This window comes from Sarcophilus harrisii, chromosome 5 (genome assembly GCF_902635505.1).
Source record: "Sarcophilus harrisii chromosome 5, mSarHar1.11, whole genome shotgun sequence".
Classification (NCBI taxonomy): Eukaryota; Metazoa; Chordata; class Mammalia; order Dasyuromorphia; family Dasyuridae; genus Sarcophilus; species Sarcophilus harrisii.
In genome coordinates this window covers 278,840,215-278,859,405 of record NC_045430.1, presented here as the reverse complement: position 1 = coordinate 278,859,405, position 19,191 = coordinate 278,840,215, and the positions used below count along the sequence as shown (strand labels likewise).

At 38.2% G+C, this 19,191-nt stretch overlaps 1 protein-coding gene across 12 annotated transcripts in view; it reads left to right on the top strand.

Moving 5' to 3' along the window:
• HDAC9 (histone deacetylase 9) overlaps nt 1–19,191 on the top strand; it is a 673,520-nt gene that overhangs the window by 319,323 nt on the left and 335,006 nt on the right. For 4 of the 12 annotated variants that reach the window (XM_031940674.1, XM_031940672.1, XM_031940673.1 and 1 more), the window contains one exon: nt 10,687–13,414. The exons of 7 other annotated variants lie outside the window; for them this stretch is intronic. In XM_031940674.1, coding sequence (XP_031796534.1) covers nt 10,687–11,007 — 321 coding nt within the window. In that variant the 3' untranslated portion in view covers nt 11,008–13,414. Of the gene's footprint in view, nt 1–10,686; nt 13,415–14,848; nt 14,852–19,191 lie in introns of those variants that run through there. One more of the 12 variants, XM_031940676.1, reaches the window with a different exon arrangement.

The following is a 19,191-nucleotide window of genomic DNA, read 5'->3' as shown; positions in this document are numbered from 1 at the left end:
TTGGATAAAAAGCTAGTTTCTGAGTCAGGAAAATCTTGAATTTTGACTGTGGGATTCTGGGCAAGTCCCTTCCCTCTTGCTACAGAGGCTATTCTAAGATTACAAGTTACAGAATAGTTGTTCATCTGTCTTGGTGTGGAAAAAAAGTTCAATTCTTTCTAAATCTAAATCTAAATCTAAAAATTGATGTTTTCAAAATCTAATCAAATGTTCTTTAATTGAAGGGAATTAATAATCTGAAGAGTGTCTGGATGAGGGCAATGGTGATGCTTATAATGAGAATCATTGTAAGATAGTGGAGTTATTTAGCTGGTAGTGCTAAGTTCATGGACCTGGAGTCAGAAAGACTCAAATCCAGTCTCAGATTCTTACTAGGTGTGTGACCCTGAGCAAGTCACAAACTCTGTTTGACTCACTTTTCCTTATATGTATATTGAGGATAATAATAGCACCTATTTCCCATGCTTGTTATTAAGGCCATATGAAGATAATAATTGTAAAGCTCTTAGCATTGAGCCTGGCACACAATGGGTGCTACACAAATGTTAGCCATTATTAAAATGTAGACGAGAACATTCAGGGAAATGTAAGAGGCCTCCCTGAGATTTGAACAGTCACCATGGGGCCCTGGGAATGGCTTTATTCTCCTTGCCCCAATGGGATGAACTGGGAGAGAAGGGTGGAAATGGAAGGGTTACAAATTTGGACTTGATGTCTCTAAGCTCTTACTCCAATTAGAACCTTTATGAAGTGCTGCGTCCAGTCATCATTGAAATTATCATTTTCACCACTACTTTGTGGCCAGTCTTCTGGGAACAAATCTCTTTATATTTCCAACAACAAATGATAGATTTTTACATTTGCCTTTCCTCTTACTCAGTGATACTTTGTTGAACAGCCAACTTCTTTGATCATTCTTATTTATTGTCATTCTAAAACCATCCCTGTCTCACATCCTATGTTCCAGCTCCTATCCTAGATGCTGGAAAAACAAAGATAAAGAATAATGTAGACTGCCTTTTAAAAGCTTATACTCTGATAAATTTCTATTTCTGTCTCTGTCTCTTTGTCTCTCTCTTTAATCAATCTCAATATTTGAAGACCTCTCAAAAAAGAGAGGAGCGTGGGATTTCAGAAATCAGATCTTTTCCCATCCTAAACTCAATGTAGATTTTCATAAAAATAGTGCTTATGATAAATATAATTAGCTGACAATTATTTAGTTTCATGATTTGCGAAGCATTTCAGATATACAATCTCACTGGAGCTTTGTAGCACTTCTACTATCTGTGTATCACAGCTATCATCATCCTGAGTTTCAGATGTAGAAACTGCAAAGTAGGGTGACTTGTTCAAGCTTAAATATGGAAATTACAGAGCTTGGATTCATATCAAGAGCTTCTGACTCCAGAGTCCCTGTATTACAATCAAGTTTTCTTGATTCTATAGCAAAATGTTTTATTTTTCAAGGGAGAGATTTTTACATTAATCCCTGCTACTGCCAACACAAAATAGTCTGTTTATGAGGTGAGACTGAAGAGAAAAACCCAAACCTTCATCCCCTGGTTGAAAGTGATTTTGCAAGACTATCTTTTTAGTGCATGTACTGATTCATTGACCATTTAGGAAATTACAAGTTACCTATTTAAGAGATTCAGGTCCTGATGGAATACACTTGGCAGCCTTCTTCATTTTTGAAGTTGTTTGAAGAAAATATGTTTTGTATGAGATAAGTAAAAGTATGGAAAAGATGATGAGATCTTAGAGGGTGGGCCATAGAGTTTCTTTCAAATGCTTCATTTTCTAGGTAAAGAAACTAAGATCTGCAAATGAATGCTAAGTGACTTCTCCTACAGCATAACAAGGGTGGGGCTTGAATGTGGATTTTCTGATCCTAAATCTAGCATTTTACCCCAGATGTAAATCACTGCTTTTAAATGAGTCTATGAAATGGATCCTCAAACCCTCCCTTTAGCATTGAGAGAAGAAATAGGTACCCTGTCCACAAAGGGCTTACATTTTAGTCAGTGAGATAACAGATATACAAATAATATCCAAAATGCCAACAGCGGATAGAATGTAGCTTTAGAGAGTTTAGTCTGTAATGGATAGAATTTAGCCTATTGCAGTCCTTATCAATAGATTTACAAAATGTTTTAGATGAGGGAAGAGACATGGGATGATGATGACTCAGAAGCGATTTGGGAAGTTGCCAGTATACACTTAATCCCTTTGGCTGCATAGAGTTTGCAGATCTTTCGGTGATATTTTGAGAACTTTAAAGGAATGACCAAATCCATACAATATCCTGTCTCCTGTCTCTGTAACATCTGTCCTCTTTCTTTTTTTTTTTTTTTTCTTGGTTCAAACCCACCATTGACTAGGGCTGCTGGCGGCTTTATGAGCACTTAATGCCGTTGTTGTCCAATAGCATGAAGAGAAAGAGTCCCACTGACAGATGAGTCAGAGCACAGATAAAAGAGGAGGAAAAAAAGATGTTTCATAATTGGGCTGCAGAATTTCCCTTAATCTCAGCTGGATGCCTGACTAGAGTAGCTCACCTGATGTCGAACAACTGGAGGACAGGATGCTTTACAGATGGGTCGAGGTCGACAGCAGTGACTCACAGAGATTTGCACATTTCTCTGTCACGCAGATGTTCTAGCATGAGTTTGCAAGCCAGCAAACCAACAGCCAGACTGTTGGAGGGAATTACCTCCAGATGTGTGAAATATCAAGATGAGACTACCTCCACTATGAAAACAAGGAGCTCTCCATATAACCTTTGTAGTTACTCAGTAGAAATACACCTCAGCAGACACATTTGAAGAAAAGAAAGAAAGAAAGAAAGAAAGAAAGAAAGAAAGAAAGAAAGAAAGAAAGAAAGAAAGAAAGAAAGAAAGAAAGAAAGAAAGAAAGAAAGAAAGAAAAAGAAAGAAAAGGAGTTAGGAAAGAAGAAAGGAAGAATTGAAGGAAGGAAGGAAGGAAGAAAAGAAAAAAAAGAAAAAAGAAAGAAAGAAAGAGGAAGAAAGAAAGAAAAGGAGTTAGGAAAGAAGAAAGGAAGAATTGAAGGAAGGAAAGAAAAAAAGAAAGAAAGATTATCTGAAAGAAGATTTAAAAGGGAATGAAGTCAATGGATGCTTCCTACATAATGGGAAATCAAGGAAGCCAAAATCACATGAAGGAATATGATTATTTAAAAACAGCAACAGACCCCCATCACCTTGGATTAGATAAACAATAGACACCATGAAAATGTCCTCTATGTTGAGCTGTCTCCTCTAATTCTTATTTGAGAGGGAGTAGTGATAGATACTGGACTTGTGTAATAAATTACTAGTGAAGAATTTCTCCCTAACATTGTGAGTCTGCATCTTCCTTGTAAATTGGACATGAAGTGATTTACCAAGGTTACCCAAGGGAATGCGTCTAATGTAAAATACAAACACAGACCTTCATGACTGAGACCAGCGCTCTATCCACTGTGTCACACTTCCTCATAAATCCCAATGGATTCCAAGTTCATCACCATTTTACTCACTTGGCCACAGCCACCTACCTACATGGGCGTTCTGTACAAAACATAATTGGATTTCTTCCTCCTGTGAGACATTTTTATGATTTAAGTACCGTATCCAGTTTTTTAGTGTACAAAAAGAAAGGCTTTACAAGTTATTTAATACTGTTTGCATATATTACCCATTTCATTCCCTCCTCATCAATCAAGATACATTTATTAAGTGCATAATTATATACCAGGACTTCAGGAATATAAAGAAAATAAAGAAATCCTCCTTTCTATCTAGGAGTTTACACCATAATGTGGAAGACATACACCAAAAAAGAAAAAAAAAAAGCAAATTCAATACAAGCTAATTTTGATTAGACATGTGATCCCAGGCAGGGGAAGGAGATTGAAATAAAAAACAGAGAAGGGGGGGGGAAGTCAGATGAGGAGCTTCCTCCACAAACTCCACTGAACTTTATCTTATGAATTTTACACTTTAGGAGATTAGATGTGCCTACAAGGGCTAAACAGAAGTCATGGAAGATGGAGGTAGAATTTGTCTATATGGCTTTCAACACTTTATTGATAAGAGAAATGACATGCCATGAAATGTCCCATATGTAGGATATTGTTGGAATGACACTTTGATACTTTAAATTTAATGGTGACCTGAGCAATGTGGCTATTTTCTTTCTCAAAGCATATCACAACCCTTTTGTGCCTTCTCATCCTATGGGATTCTTGTCAAACTTTTTCTATTATGAGGCTGTCTCAGGGTCTGGTGGGTTCTTCTCTCATTAGGGGTCTTCAGTTGAAATCTACAGGACCATTTTCAGGTAGGTTGTAGAGAAAATTCCTGTAATGATAAAGATTCATAAGTTCATAACTCCCTTATTTTGGAATTTTGTGTGAAATCTGTGTAGAAGATGCATATAGTCTGATAGGGGCTTTCTTCTTGGTCAAGGATTCTTAAACTAGGATTTATTAATTTGATTTTAAAAATATGATAATTGAAAAAAAATCTGTATTCCTATTTGTTTTATTTTGTGCACTTAAAAGCATTTTTGATGGAATAGATCCAAAAATTTTACCACAGTTCCATCAGAAGTGCTCATGGCACAAGAAAAAGCAAAGGACTCTGGATAAATGTCTCCTGGATAAAAGTATTGCCTTCAAATTGTTCGTTGATGATGTTGGGTAATTTTTATGGCACCAGCCCAGTTCCTGTTCTCCACATACAAGTTCTCAGTGCCTCTTTAATACCACTTGTTGAATAAAGATCACTGTTTATTGTATACTCTTGGCTAGTCCTGTGCCTGGCAGAGAGAAAGGGCTAATAATTACATGATGATTGATTGCTGCTGCACCCCGATTGCATTCACTGTTCATTTTCCTTTGTCCCCAAGTAGTGCACAATTACGAACCTTCTGAGATCTTCATTTTCTGTGATTGACACTCAGTTAGCACCTCGGGAGAAGGTTGTTGTTGAAAAGACAGGATTATGTGCAGTGTTCCAAGTGGGACCCTACTGTTCTTATCCTCCCGGTCAATACACAACCATTGTTGACCTATAGTATCCATCCTTGACATGTGCAATGATTACTGCCCTGCCCATTCAATTGGATGTCAGAACCTAACTTGTAAAAATAGACCTTCTTGTCCAACTTTTGCATAGCTTTTCACCCATGTATGGAATGCTCTTCACCATCACCATTGTCTCTTAGAATCCTTATCTTTCTTTAATGTTCATTTGAAATGTCACTTTGTATATATACTTGTTCTCAGTTGTCATTGCTTTCCCCTGAAAAAGTACTGGGCAAATCACTTAACCCTGTTGTCCTTAATTTTCTCATCTGTAAAATGAGCTAGAGAATGGCCAACCCTTCTGGTGTCTTTGCCAAGAAGACCCCACATAAAGTTATGACTGGAAAAACTAAACAATAACAAAATTCATACATATTTTCCACTGAGTGCAAACTTTTTAATGTTTCTGTCCCCTGAATCTAGGACAATGGCAGTTATAGAATGCATATAGACATATTTTATGATTAGTTGGTTGATTCTTTATCCCCTGAGACTGTTGTATGAATTGCTAGGCCAATCTCTTTTAAGTAGCCCTAGATCTAGATCAGAAGGCTCTGTAGTATTCTATCTAGGTCTCAAGACAAAAAAAATCATAGTTTTATTCAGAAAATAGGAACTTCTGCACAACCTCACTGTCCGTAGGGAATCACCCTCTCATTTGGGCTCAGCAAAGATGCCCTCCATGTTGGGGCCATCTTCCTTTGCTTTTCTTTTGTATTCCTTGCTTGATGATGATACTTTTTTCTTTCATGATCTCCCTGCTAATTTCTGTCCACAACTCTTTTCTGTTTTCACTTAGGCATGGGAGACAAGGTTTCTTAGACATAGATAGATTTCTGATCCAGAGCCTGTTGTGCTATCATTCCCAGTTGTCAGCTTACTTCATAATTCCTGCAATAATTTGGGAACTCATTTAGTTATTCTTTCCCCTTTATAGAGATTTCTGTGTCCTTGTATATTTCTAGAGGATGATTCAGGGTTATTAAGAGGAAAAGAGAATAAGCGAATCCTAAAGCCAGAATTCTAATGAGCATGAGCTTGAATCCATGGATGTTATTCAAACACTTTACTCATAGATACCTCAAATTGAGCATTATTTTAAAGTCTTTCTTTGATCCATTGTTGGTGCCATATTTTCATGGCTTTTACAAACCCATGTAAGTGAATGTTTTAGAAGAATTCTTTTGACATAGATATCACATCTTCACCAATGGCAGATATGACATAGGAAAGTGAATCCCATGACATGTTGCTGAGCTGTATTTGTGGCTCTCCAGGTTCAGAGAGAACTTTCTCTGATCTATTTATGATAATATGTTTGCCTGGGAGGAAGACGTGTTGAAATGAGCCAGCCGTACTTAGGGAGAATGCATCATATCAGATCCAGAGCATGACCCCGGGAGCCCCCATATTCAAAGGTCCAAAGTCAGTTTTTGATCTTCTAAGGCAAATCTTTATTTCTATGTTGTCCATCTCATTTCCTTCAAGAGAGATGGAGATACACAGAGAGGATATTTGTTAGACTTTTAATTATATTTCAGGCATTATGTTAAGTTAGCATTGGGGTTGTCGATACAAGTAAGATGGACCCTACTCCCAAGAAGCTCACATTCTAATGGGGAATGATAGCACAGAAAGAGAACTGCGATGTCTCTGTGTGTTTGTTATAAGGAATGGGGAGGGCTCCCCAGTTCTCAAAGTGATGGGAAGCAGAGAAGTGGCTCTGAATTAAGTGAGATGAAATGAAAGCTCAGCAACTCATAAACCATTGAGTCTGGTTACCAGGACCTCCGCATCATATTTATACATCCATCTCTCCCTCTTTTATTTCCAGGGCCAGCATCTTGAAAAAAGGAGCCCATTGTTCTTTACTCCCCAAATCTATGAGTAACCTCTTAACAGATATTCTTGTTGCCACTCTCTGACCCCTTCCTACTCTGTCCTGCAGGGCTCACTTTGCAATGAATGAAATCTAAACATGAAAAAAGCAAACATTCCCATGGTTCTTAGAAAACTACCTCTCACCCTAATGCTATCCCAAGAAAATGTTATTATACGACTCAATGGCTTCCATTCATTCATTTGCTCCTTTTGTATCATACAGAGTGGTAAAGGAACTAGATTTGGAGTTGAGAGACTCCAATGTGTGGCTCAGTCTCTCTTGACTTCAGTTTCCCAATAATATTTGCACTAGCTATTGAACAGAGAGGTCTTGTGAAGGAAGGACTTTTGAAAAATGAACAAAACTGTTTATCATCTAGATGGCATGCTCTTAATTGTACATGCAAACATATTGCTGACTTTCTCCTCCCTGCTTAGATTACTTGATGGACAGACATAAGCTCTCTCTGAGTGGCTTCAGAAATATTATTGTGGGTGAAGGCTTCATCTTCAGATGGCAGCTTTGGGACTGATGACTCCGTGTATCTTCTCAGAGGTCCAAATGGAATTTCCTGTTTGGCTAGAGGGTATAAAATTTCCAATTCACCCAACCATTACTTTTTATCATCACTTATATTTTTCAAGTCCAGAGCTATCCTCTTGCTCACTCTATGCTAGAATTTCTGGATTGTAGAATCAGAACTGGAAGGTTTCGGGCCCCTTAGTCCAATGTTTTCTCCTGTCTTCAGTTTAATACAACTTTTTTGTCTGGATCTCCACATTATCCCCTATTTCCATTCTGTAACTATCCCCCAGGAAGTTCCCTGAGAACAAGGAAGATTTGGTTTTGGTTTTTGTAGCCTTGATGCCTACTTAGAGTCACATCATTTAAGGAAAACTTGCTCCCTTTTTTGATTTTGCACCTCCCTTCCACCTCAATGTGTAGTGATGTGAAATTAGGAACGATGAGGACATGGGACAGTAAGAGTTGTTTGGGCTGCTGAAAATCATACTTAGTGGAAGTCTTAAGGCAATCTTCCCTGTGTAGTTAGGTTGGCAAACATTTAGAAAAGAATTTCACATTCAGATGCTTCATGTTGGGCTATATGTGTGTGCACATGCATGTGCACATGTGCATGTGTTTAGTAAAGTTCAAGATTAATTTGAGGTTTTCAGAGGAGCACTTCTGTTTCAGGGCCCAGACTTTCCAAAGTAAAGTTCCTGATCAGTGATGGATTCTTTCCTACGATCCCAGATTCCCATTCACCATCCCAACTTTGGCAAACCACTTCTCAGTAGAAAGAACAATCTCCAGAATACAATAAACACCTCCCTTTGTTATAGAATTATCTTGTTCTAGCTTAGTATTCCAACTGTATGACAATAATCCATGCATTCTACATTCAACCAAACTTGCCCATTCAAGACATTTTATCTGGACCTGCCATAGACTTGCAGCATCCTAGAAGGCTCTTCCTCCATACAGCCACATCTTGCCAAATACACATAGGTTTAAGATAACATGTAGGGAGGTAACCCCTCAGTGAGCTGCATTGGTTTCCTATTTCTGACAGTTAAAGTTCTTTATAGCTAGATCCTTCCTACCATTCTAGTCTTCTTATACTTTATTCCCTTCCCAGCCACACTAGCCATCTTGCAATTCCTTGAATACAACTCTCTATCTCCTGTATGTTTCCCTGGAATCCGCTGCCCTCTCATCTCAGCCACTTAATTCAATCTCACCCCCTAAAGGAAGCTAACACAGATATCCCAGACACAAAGGTATCCACTGGCCATTACCTTTCGTCTCTTCAGTTTGTTGGTTTAAATTACATTAGGACTTAGAGGACATCCCATTTATCTTGTATGACATCCTGATCCCGATTTACAGGTTAGTCCCTTCCCAATTTGGAACTTCAGTGCTTGTCCTGATCCCTGATGCAGAAATGTTCTTAGTTGATGAACTTGAAGCAATTTTGGCTTGGCAATTTCCAGTTTAGGAGGAATTGATGAGTAAAAATTTGCAGTCTTTTCAATACTCTTGTTCTTCACCACATTTTTCAGCCATTTGGTGATTATTTTTCAAACTTCTGCAAGCCTGAGTTCTGCTCAGAGTTTTGGTGAGAAAAATCTGTTGTTTTGTGAACAGATTAATTGGACTTTTCTTCCTGAGACTTTGATGACTTGAGATAAAGACCATCATGATGCCAAGAGCCACTCCAAAAAGATACTTCCGCTCTTCCCTTCCTTCCCTTTCATTTAGATGTTTCTTCTCTTAACATTTTTACATTTTCTCTTTCTTAAAAGTAGCCTGAAACCATGGGTAGATCTCTTTAAAAGTTGTTTATAGAAGAACCAAGAGACTGGCTTTTACAAAAGCTATGATAGGATAAGTAAAAAGAACCCTCAAGGATGTCAGATATTAGAAGCTCTAATTTTGGCCCCAAGAAGAGATAAGGAAGTAACTGTCTCAGTACTTAGGCAGGGATGGACTGAACTCAGAGTCCAAATGGCAGACTTGACTACTGTGTTGATCTGTAAGGTACTGGAGAGTAGCAATGGTTTTATTCTTGATACTAGTATCCACAAGGTCTAGTGCAATGTCATGTGCTCATAGTAGGAACTCAAAATGAAATGTCTCCTTTTTGGGGGCGGGAGAGAGAAAGCAAAGTGTCAGTGTCTGTCACATTCTGTACTTGTGATCCACTCCTGCCCAACTACTGAGAGAGATGCTTCCTTATCCTTTCCCTGGGGCCAAAATTGTCTTCTAATGAACGCTTCCATGTTTGGCTTCTTTTGGTGGGTTCTTTTTACTTAAACTGTCATAGTTTGGAGAAACCAAAACCCTGCTTCTCCTTACTCCTTTAAATAACTTTGAAAGAGATTTATCCATTTTTGCCCCAGGTTATTTTTAGGAAAGAGAAAAAGTAAAAAATTTCAAAGGTGAATTGGGGGGAGGGAAGGGAGAATTTAAGAAAGAATAAAAGCATATGTCTGGATATAACTAATTACTGACATAAGTGAGTTTATTTTTCTTTAAGTTGAAGCAATCTTAAGTTTTGCTAAAGTTTAGAACTTTGCATCTGGGTATTCTTATTTTCTTGGTTTGCAGAAACATATAAAATCATAATTTGTTTGGTGATTGTTAAGATTCAGACCGAATCAAATTTTCCCAAAGAGCAACTTAACTTTGTGCTCCTGCCATTGGCAGATATCACCTGCAAATTGTGTTATTAGAATGGTCAATTATTATATTACATAAAATTATGATGTTATTGTTGACAGTTTTCTTCTAGTGGTGAACATCGGGTGTTAAAAGGTAAAGTGGGCTCCGTGTGGAAACTTCATTGCCTTTTCTGCTTTGCGAGGAATATCGTTCATAAGTTGCTCTGCCTAAAAATGCCTTGGTATAGCCCGTATTTGTCGCAATTTCATGTTTCACGCTGAAAGTTTTCCTTTCCATCTTTCTGTGTTTCTAAGGGACTTTGAAGAGAAGTATCAGCTGTGTTAATTTGTAGAGGCCTCCTCCCCTCCATAGGCACAGTGGAATGATGGGGACAGTCTCCCGGTGGCCTGAGCTCTAGCATTGTTAATGAAAGTTAAGTTACAAATTGGCCCATTCGAAAACATGTAAGTGTAGAGCAAAGTGTCCATTTGGCTTCTCTGTTCCTGTGGAGTAGAAATTGCTTTAAAACTTCGCCACTCTCTTCCAGATGCTTTCCCAGTCCATTGAGCAGCTGAAACAGCCAGGAAGTCAGTTGGAAGAATCGGAAGAGGAGCTTCACGGAGACCAGCCCATGCAAGAAGACCGGGCTCCGTCCAGCACCAACAGCGTCCGCAGCGACAGCAGCTTGGGTCCGGACGACAGCCAACGGGGCCCCACCTTGGGCGCTGTGAAAATAAAAGAGGAACCGCTGGACAGTGATGATGATACTCAGCCCCAGGAAATGGAATCTGGGGAGCAGGCTGCTTTGGTGCAACAGGTAATAGGCAAGGATTTGGCGCCAGGATTTGTAATTAAGGTTATTATCTGAACACCAAGCTCCACCCAGCAGTAGGTCACGGAAAGAGAAGATCAATTCCTAGCCTTGCGTCGATCTGGGAGTTTGGTTTGAGAATTTTAAGCATCCCACCGAGGCAGGCATTTCTCTATGTACATTGTCAATGTAGAGAGGGTTCTTTGAGCATCGACTAATGGAAAGAGACCCGTTTCACTAAGATTCCATCCCATCTGTCCAGGGGTTGATGCTAGACATTCTGGTGGCCCCAGACTCTGTCCCATCTGTTAACTTCTCATGGAAGGACATCCTCCCTTGGGTGTAGCCCCCATGTTGAGATCAGCCACTCCAGGAGTGAGCTCCGGGCATGATCGATGAAGCATTCTCTTCCTCTCTCCTTTTTTTGGTTTTGTCCTCACGCAGTGACCTTGACCTTGACTCTTCTGTACATAATGTATCATACTGCAGTCTCAGACACTGTTAAGGATAGTTTTTGTTTCTTCCTCCCCCCCTCCTTCTGTAGAAAGGTTCTGGTGTAAACGCCATCGACCTTGGATTTCTGTGCATTGGTAGTAATCAAACACATTAGAGTTACAGATGGTTGTAAAGAAGCAGATTGGAGTCCTAGCTTTATTTTTTTATATCGTAGCTTGTCTGATTTTTGCATCGCATAGTGGACTTTCTCCCGGGTTTCCCGATGACATTGTCTAGAGAGACACATTCCCCCGAAGCAGACACAAATCCATAGATAGGGTGCCACTGCTTCAACCGGATCCCATGGCAGAACCGTAAGGGCAGTGATAGACAATCCATGGGACCACCAAAGTGGGAAAGGTGTGCTTAAAACAGAAGCGGTCAGATATATAGGCAATGGTTCTAGGATCCTCAAGATGACAGTCCCATGAAAAAAAAATGGCGTTCCACAATTTAAGCAGATAGAGGCAAAACGGCAAAAGAGCATTCCAAAATTCGGAAGGTCGGGCTTAAGGAGAAACACAACAAACCAACTCACCATTTGTATATAGAGCATCTTCATGGAGAGTGTGTCCTCTGAAGCTATATAAGATCCCAGCAACTCGGAATGCATTGGAAGACGCTATCTACTTAAGTCAATTCTTTGTCAGGTTTCTGCTGTTCTACGAAAAAAAAAAAGTGATTCTATGAGACTGGATAGGAAATGCCTTATGGAAACAGGAAATCCAAATGATTCATGTACTAAGGAATGTAGGGGGAAAATAGTAGGGAGGAGAGTATTCAACTCTGTTTTTCAAAGGTGATCCATGAATTGATTTATTGTCTAAGAAAAGCAGGGAAATTGTTACGGAAGTTTTCCAATGAAATATTTCCTTCATATTCCTTTTTGATATGTTTGCCTTATTTCCTAGTTTTCTCTGGTTAAGCTAGTTAAAGGTTCATTGTATTAAACCCCCTCTAATATGGATAATTCAAAACTGACCACATATCTGTGTGGTTTTTTCCTAATTCCAATATTTATATTTTTAAACCCAAGGCATTTTAAAGTGCAGGATCCTGTTTCAAAAGAGTCAGGTTGCCCAACATTGACATGTTCCCATGGATGTCACAAGCATGTAGTGTTTACATTTTGCTGTGATATTAAAAAAAAAAAGACTTTAAAATATGATAGTGTCAAAGGATACACTTTTTTTTCCTTCTTTTTAAAATATCACTACCCAAATTAAAATAACCTAAGGGGAATCATAGAACCTTAGAACATAGATGAGTTTGTTATGTAATGAAAAGCCCTGAAGATTTAATATTACCTCAAAATGGTATTCAATTCAATTCAATAAGAATTTTCCTTCCTTTGGGCTATTTTTGAAAACAATCAATTGGTCAAGTTAAAATGGCATAGTTGTCTTTTCTGGATAGAAAAAGCACAATGGTGCCATGAAACATGGCAAATTAAAAAAAAAAGGTTCTTTTTCCATCTTATGAGCAGTTATTTTCTCAAAAACCTTTATCCTGTTTCCTAGAGGGAGGTTGAATGGGAAGATGATAGTGGGTCTTTTAAGATATATCTTCCTGGAACCTACCGTCCAAGAGACCTATAATTTGATTTCCCAAGTTGTAGAACGTGGACAAAGAATAGCAACAACCACAACATTCAAGCTGTGTTTTATAGTGTCATTTGGAGAGCGACATCAGTTTGATTAGCAGATATTAGCAATGGTGAAATGGTGATTCAGTCAATTTCATCGAGAAAATACCTGGAACTAGCGAAAAGGAAAGCTGGGCTTGAATCCTTTTAGTTCTAATTGAGAAATGTCTCTTACATTTAAAATCAACTGTATTTATTATAATTTACACCCACGTGGGTGAGATCATGTTTTGTGTTGTAAATATATTCTGTTTGTATGTGCACCATTTGCCTTCTGGTATCAGTCTCTTTCTCAAATAAAGTTTTGTTTTTTATTTTAAAAGATTCCTTTTCAGACATCTGCGTTTGTGAAAACTCAAATCTATTTAGTCTGTTTCCTCACCAAATACTTCTAGCACCTCTCAAGAACTTGTCTTGCTTTACTGAAAGGAGCAATGACAACTTTCAACAGTGATTTTTTTTCATTATTTTAAATGAAATAAATATTAAATTTCAAAATTTTAGTCTGTATATATCAGTCATTATGTAATTGGAAACAAGTCAATACCGCACATTCTTTTCCCAAAGAATTCTGGATTTAAAGTCTGGGGATCTGTAACTGTCATTAGTTTTGTAATCTGGGACAATCAGGCTATAAGCACTTAGAAAATGTTTATTATTTTCCAACACTGTGCTGGGAATACAACTCAAGGCAAAAACACTCAAATAATCTCTCTAACCTTAGAGATGTTGAACTAAATAGCTTCTAAGGTCACATCCAGTTTTAAATCTATGCTTCTGTGAGCCATTCAATCCAATTTAGCAAGCATTATGAAATGGAGCTTTTTAATAATAATTTATTGTTATATTTAGAGATTCTGTTATATTTTATATTATATATTAATTTAATAAATAATATTGTATATAAATATAAATAATATATAATATAAATATTATATAATTATATTTATTTATCATAGTTTATTATTAATAGTTAATAATTAACAACAATAATAATATATTATTAATATTTTTTAAGGAATATAGTGGAAGAATTCTAATGAAGTTGAAAGAAAAAAAACCAGCCTATTCTCAAATTTGTTTCAATTTCTAAAAGCTAAGTTGTTTTTTCAAAATGTCCAACCCAGTGCCTTACATATAGAAGGTCCTGGGTGAGCAAGTCAAGGTGAATAATGATGTTGTAAGTTGATATTGGTGGTTACTTCCAAAGTGGCGAATCTCGTCAACAATTTATGGTGATTCCCTAAATCAAAGGTCAGAAGTCAAATTCCCTCTCCCCAAGGGGCTATTTTATCTGAATTTGACATTGCTGTGAAATTAGTCACATTGTGAAATAAGCTGCAAATCAAGGTGACATTCATTCTCCTTCACATACAGTAAGAACATCACAGGGACGGAAAGCCATCGACACCTATGTTCATGGATTTCATACATTCATTCATTTATTCATTCAACAAATAGCTGTTAAGCATCTGCTATGCATGAGACAGTGCGTACTAGGGATATAACAATGTCAAAATGGAAGTCCCTGCCCTAGGAGAGCATGTGTACTTTTTGGGTGTGTATGTTCTGTGTCGCTTACACAGACATGTGGGATCCTTGCACTCAAAATGGGTAAAATGAGGTTTAGAAATAGGAGGATTCTTAGGGATCATCTACTCTAGTCCTTTCATTTGGAGCGATTAAGAAATGTTCCCGAGGTCCCAGAGCAAGTATGCAGCAGAGCTAGTTTTGAATCCAGGACCTCTGACTAAAAAGCCAGTGCTGTGTGATATGAAGTATGATGCTTAACTTATTGCTGCAGGAGACTCACTAGGACTTCTCTCTTAGCGATAGTCCAGGGATTTCCTGTGAAAATAAAATTATAGATTTCTAAAATCTTTACATGGTAACTCATATATTATTAATTATCTTTTCTCTAGTTAGTCATTGAACTTCAGTTACTTGGAAACCTATAAATTAGGATCCTCTAAACCAAGGTAGTATACTAGCCTCTGACTATATATAAAGAGTCCTTCCTTCCCTCCTTGGGAGGTTGCCTTAATTGACTAGTGTGCTCACTCTCCCTCTCTCTCTCTTTCTTTCTCTCTCTGTCTCTCTCTCTCTCTATGTCTCTCTCTCTCTCTGTGTCTCTCTGTGTCTCTGTCTCTCTGTTTTTGTCTCTCTGTGTCTCTCTGTTTCTCTCTCTCTCTCTGTTTCTCTTTCTCTGTGTCTCTCTGTTTCTCTCTCTCTGTCTCTGTTTCTCTCTCTCTCTCTCTCTCTCTCTCTCTCTCTCTCTCTCTCTCTTTCTCTGTTTCTCTCACTCTCTCTACTTTCTTACTTTCTGTCTCTTTCCTCTGTTTCTCTCTGTCTCTCTTCTACATATATAAATAGATTTATTTCTTTCATATACACACTTTATTATTTGAGATGATTGATTTCAGATAATTGAAATTAAAATTCTGCCATTTCCAGTTTTTAAGATCCTTCGGGGGTGATGATGGGAAAGGGGTTTCCTGCATACTTTGTTCTTTTCCCCTGGTACTTTAAAAAATTCTGTTCCACGCTTATCAATGCAAAGAGTGCTTTGAATGGTGATGAATCCATTTAGAATGAGAGTTTCTGTGATTAAAAAAAAACAAAACTAAAACTGTCCCCAAAGTGATGTGACTCAGGGTGATTTCTTAGGCTAAATGCTTAGAGGGGGTGGGCAGTGATTCACTGAGTTTTCCAGTGGGTAAAGACGGTAGCTCCACCAGCTGGTGTTGAAAGGGATCTGAAGTTCATGTGAATCCATATATCTACAGGCAGAAGGAGCCCATAGCCTCCCTCACCTCCAACTGCCACCAAGGAAAGGGCTCAGACTGTTCCTAACCCCTTTAAAATCCTGGCTTCTGAGGCTATGGTTCATGTACAAGTGGTCAGAATAAAAGGGATACAGTCATGCATGCTCCATTCAGCCACCACAGTGACTTTCGTCCAGGGCAGGTCTGATCAGGTAATCCCCCTTCTCAATCAATTCCAGTGACCTCCAGGATCAAAACCAAGCTGTTCTCTTTGGCCTCCAAAGTCCTTCAAAGCCCAGCCTCCTCCCGCCTCTCCAGTCTGACGCTTTCCTTCCACCATGAAGATTTCATCCAGTAACACGGGCATCTTAGCTCTTCTCTGAACAGAACAGTGCTCGTCTTGGCTCCGGACCTTTTTTCCTGCCTGTCCCCCTGCCTGGGGCTCTTCCTCCTCTGCTCTGTCTACTGACCTCTCTGGCATTCTTTTAGGCTCCAACTACAAGACACAAGACCATATCTTACTGCAAGCTTTCCCTAACTCCTCTTAATTCTAGTGCCTTCTCTCTGTTATTTTTTAATCTAATTATCATGTGCATCGTTTGCTTTGGAGACATTTGCAAGTTGCCGCTGTAATTTTATTGTAATTTCTTTGAGGGTCAAGACTGCCTTTTTTGTATCCCCAGTGCTTTGTATCTGTCACATAGTAGGTGCCTAAAAAGGGTTTTTTGTTTGGTTAATAGGGGTGAGGATTTGGGTGGGATCTGGTCTCCCTCATACGAGGAATGATCTTCATCTTTCCCCGCTCTCTAAACGATCATGTTTGACACAAACATGTCTGCACATATCATTAGGTTTTCAACAATAGCAACAACATCCTACATACCTGCACAGAAGTATATATTTGTATTTTTCAGTGACTTTTCAGTCTTGTCTGACTCTGTGAGCCCATTTGGAGTTTTTTGGCAAAGATACTGGAGTGATTTGCCATTTCCTTCTTCGGTCCATTTTACAGAGGAGGAAACTGAGGCAAGCAGGGTTAAATGAATTGCCACACAGCTAGTGTCAAGCAGGATTGGAACTCGGGAAGATGAGTCTTCCCAATGTCAGGCCCGACATGTTATTCACTGCATAGCTGCCCTACATATTTGTGTATGTACATACATATATGTGTACACACCTACAATCTACATATATACACAAACATACACATAGGTATGTGTATACCCACCTATATATGTATAAATAAATAAAACCATTCTTTCCCCTGTATTCAGATTTTCAAATTAACATGGAAGTCTGAAGTTCTCAAATTGTTTTTCATATGTTTCCCAGCTAGCATTGTTGGACTTTTCTCCTCTTCTTCTTCCTTATCCTCCCCCTTTTCCTTCTCTTCCTCTTCTTTCTCCTTGTTCTCATGTTTTCATTTCCCTATATTCACAACAGTTTTCCTATTTGATCAAGATATTTCAGATTCTTTTCTATATTAACTTTACAAGATTTCTAGCATGAGGGGCAGCGAGGTGGTACAGTGGATAGAGCACCAGCCCTGACGTCAGGAGGACCTGAGTTCAAATGTGACCTCAGACACTTAACACTTCCTGGCTGTGTGACCCTGGGCAAGTCCCTTAATCCCAATTGCCTCAGAGGAGGAAAAAGATTTCTAACATAATTTCTACAATTGTGTTATTTCCACTGATTTTTTTTTCTTTTGTTTGTTTGTTTTTTCTGAAAAAAAGAACTCTATGGCTAGATATTTTTCTTTTGTATTGCTTCAGGTTCCAGTCTTATGTGTCTGGTCTTCCCCACTGCCTGCATTGTCCTCCATTGTTTCCCCATAGCAATGATGAGATATGGGACACAATACCAGTTCTTTCTCTTGAAACTTCCCAGATATTCTTTTCTGCCGAACGTCACAGTCTGGACTCACTTCTTGGACTGACCAATGAAATTCACGGACTTTCTGTCACAATGAATGGCTTATGTGTCATGTGTTTGTCATATTCTTGCCCGATATAGCAAGTCTTCCATAACTCCTTGTTGATTGATTATTGATCTATTTCAAAACTTAGGTTGAATATTTTTCTATCTTCCCGCTTCCCAGCCAAGAATATGATTGTTCTTCAGGTACTTGTTAGTATTAATCTGATCTTCCTAGGAACTCTCCCCAACACTTTTAGGTGTTCTTTTTGGCCTTTCTTTAACTGCTTATGTAGTGTGTTTAATATCAAAAATAAATGACCACAAATATTTTTGGAAAATAGGTGTGAAACAACAATGAAAAAGTGAAATATTTATTCTTCTTACCATCTTGGTACTTTCTTTTTTTTAAATCATTTTTTAAAATCATTTTCTTCTTTGACTGACAGATTTATTTTAAAGCTTTTAAAATTGTCTAGCACATGCTCTCATTGTCATTTGCCAGACTATTCCATTTGGGTGCTGACATCAGCTCACTTCAGAATGGGAAAGTTCCTAAAAACTTCTCAGTTCTCTTCTCTGATTCCCTTTCCCACTTACTCTGTGTCTACCAGAGATATTTCCACTTCCCCCAAGCTTCTAGGCTACAAATGTTGATGTGTTCATGGGTACTTTCCCTTTATTCTTTTATACCAATTTGTTTCCAAACCCTGGTCTTCCTTTGAAAACCCCTGTGTCCATATTTTTTGATGTTTATTCTTAATTCTATCATTCTCGTTTCAATCGTCATTGTCTTAGTCCTTGATTATTTCAGCAGCCTCCCAATTGGTTTTTCTGTATGTGAGTAGGTTAATCTTTATTTTACTGCCAGATATTCTCCATAAGAGGTCTTATGTTCTCAGCATTATGAGTACTATATACACTGAAGAAGAGGCATAACTTGGTCACTCCTTTTCATCCTATATGATTCTCTTCTCCCTTGACCTCCAATAATTCTCATTCTTTCTGTCTCTCTTTTTGTCTCTCCTCTCCTTCCTTCCCTTCCTCCTTCCTTCCCTTCCTCCTTCCCTCCTTCTCACTTTTTCTCTCTCTCTTTCTCTCTCTCTCTCTACTCTTTCTCTCTCTCTCTACTCTTTCTCCATCTCTCTTTCTTTTCCTCCCTTCCTCTTCCCCCTCAACATTTTATTTTGTTTTTTCCCACTTAATGATATTTTATTTTTCAAATTATGTGCAAATATAGTTTTTGAATTTATTTTCTAAGATTTTAAGTGCCAAACTTTTTCTCCCTCCTTCTCTTTCTTGCCCTCTCCTCAATACAGCAAGCAAACTGACATAGATTATATGTCTACAATAATTTTAAACATATTTTTATATTTGTTATATTGTGAAAGAAAAATAAGAACTAAAGATAAAAACCAT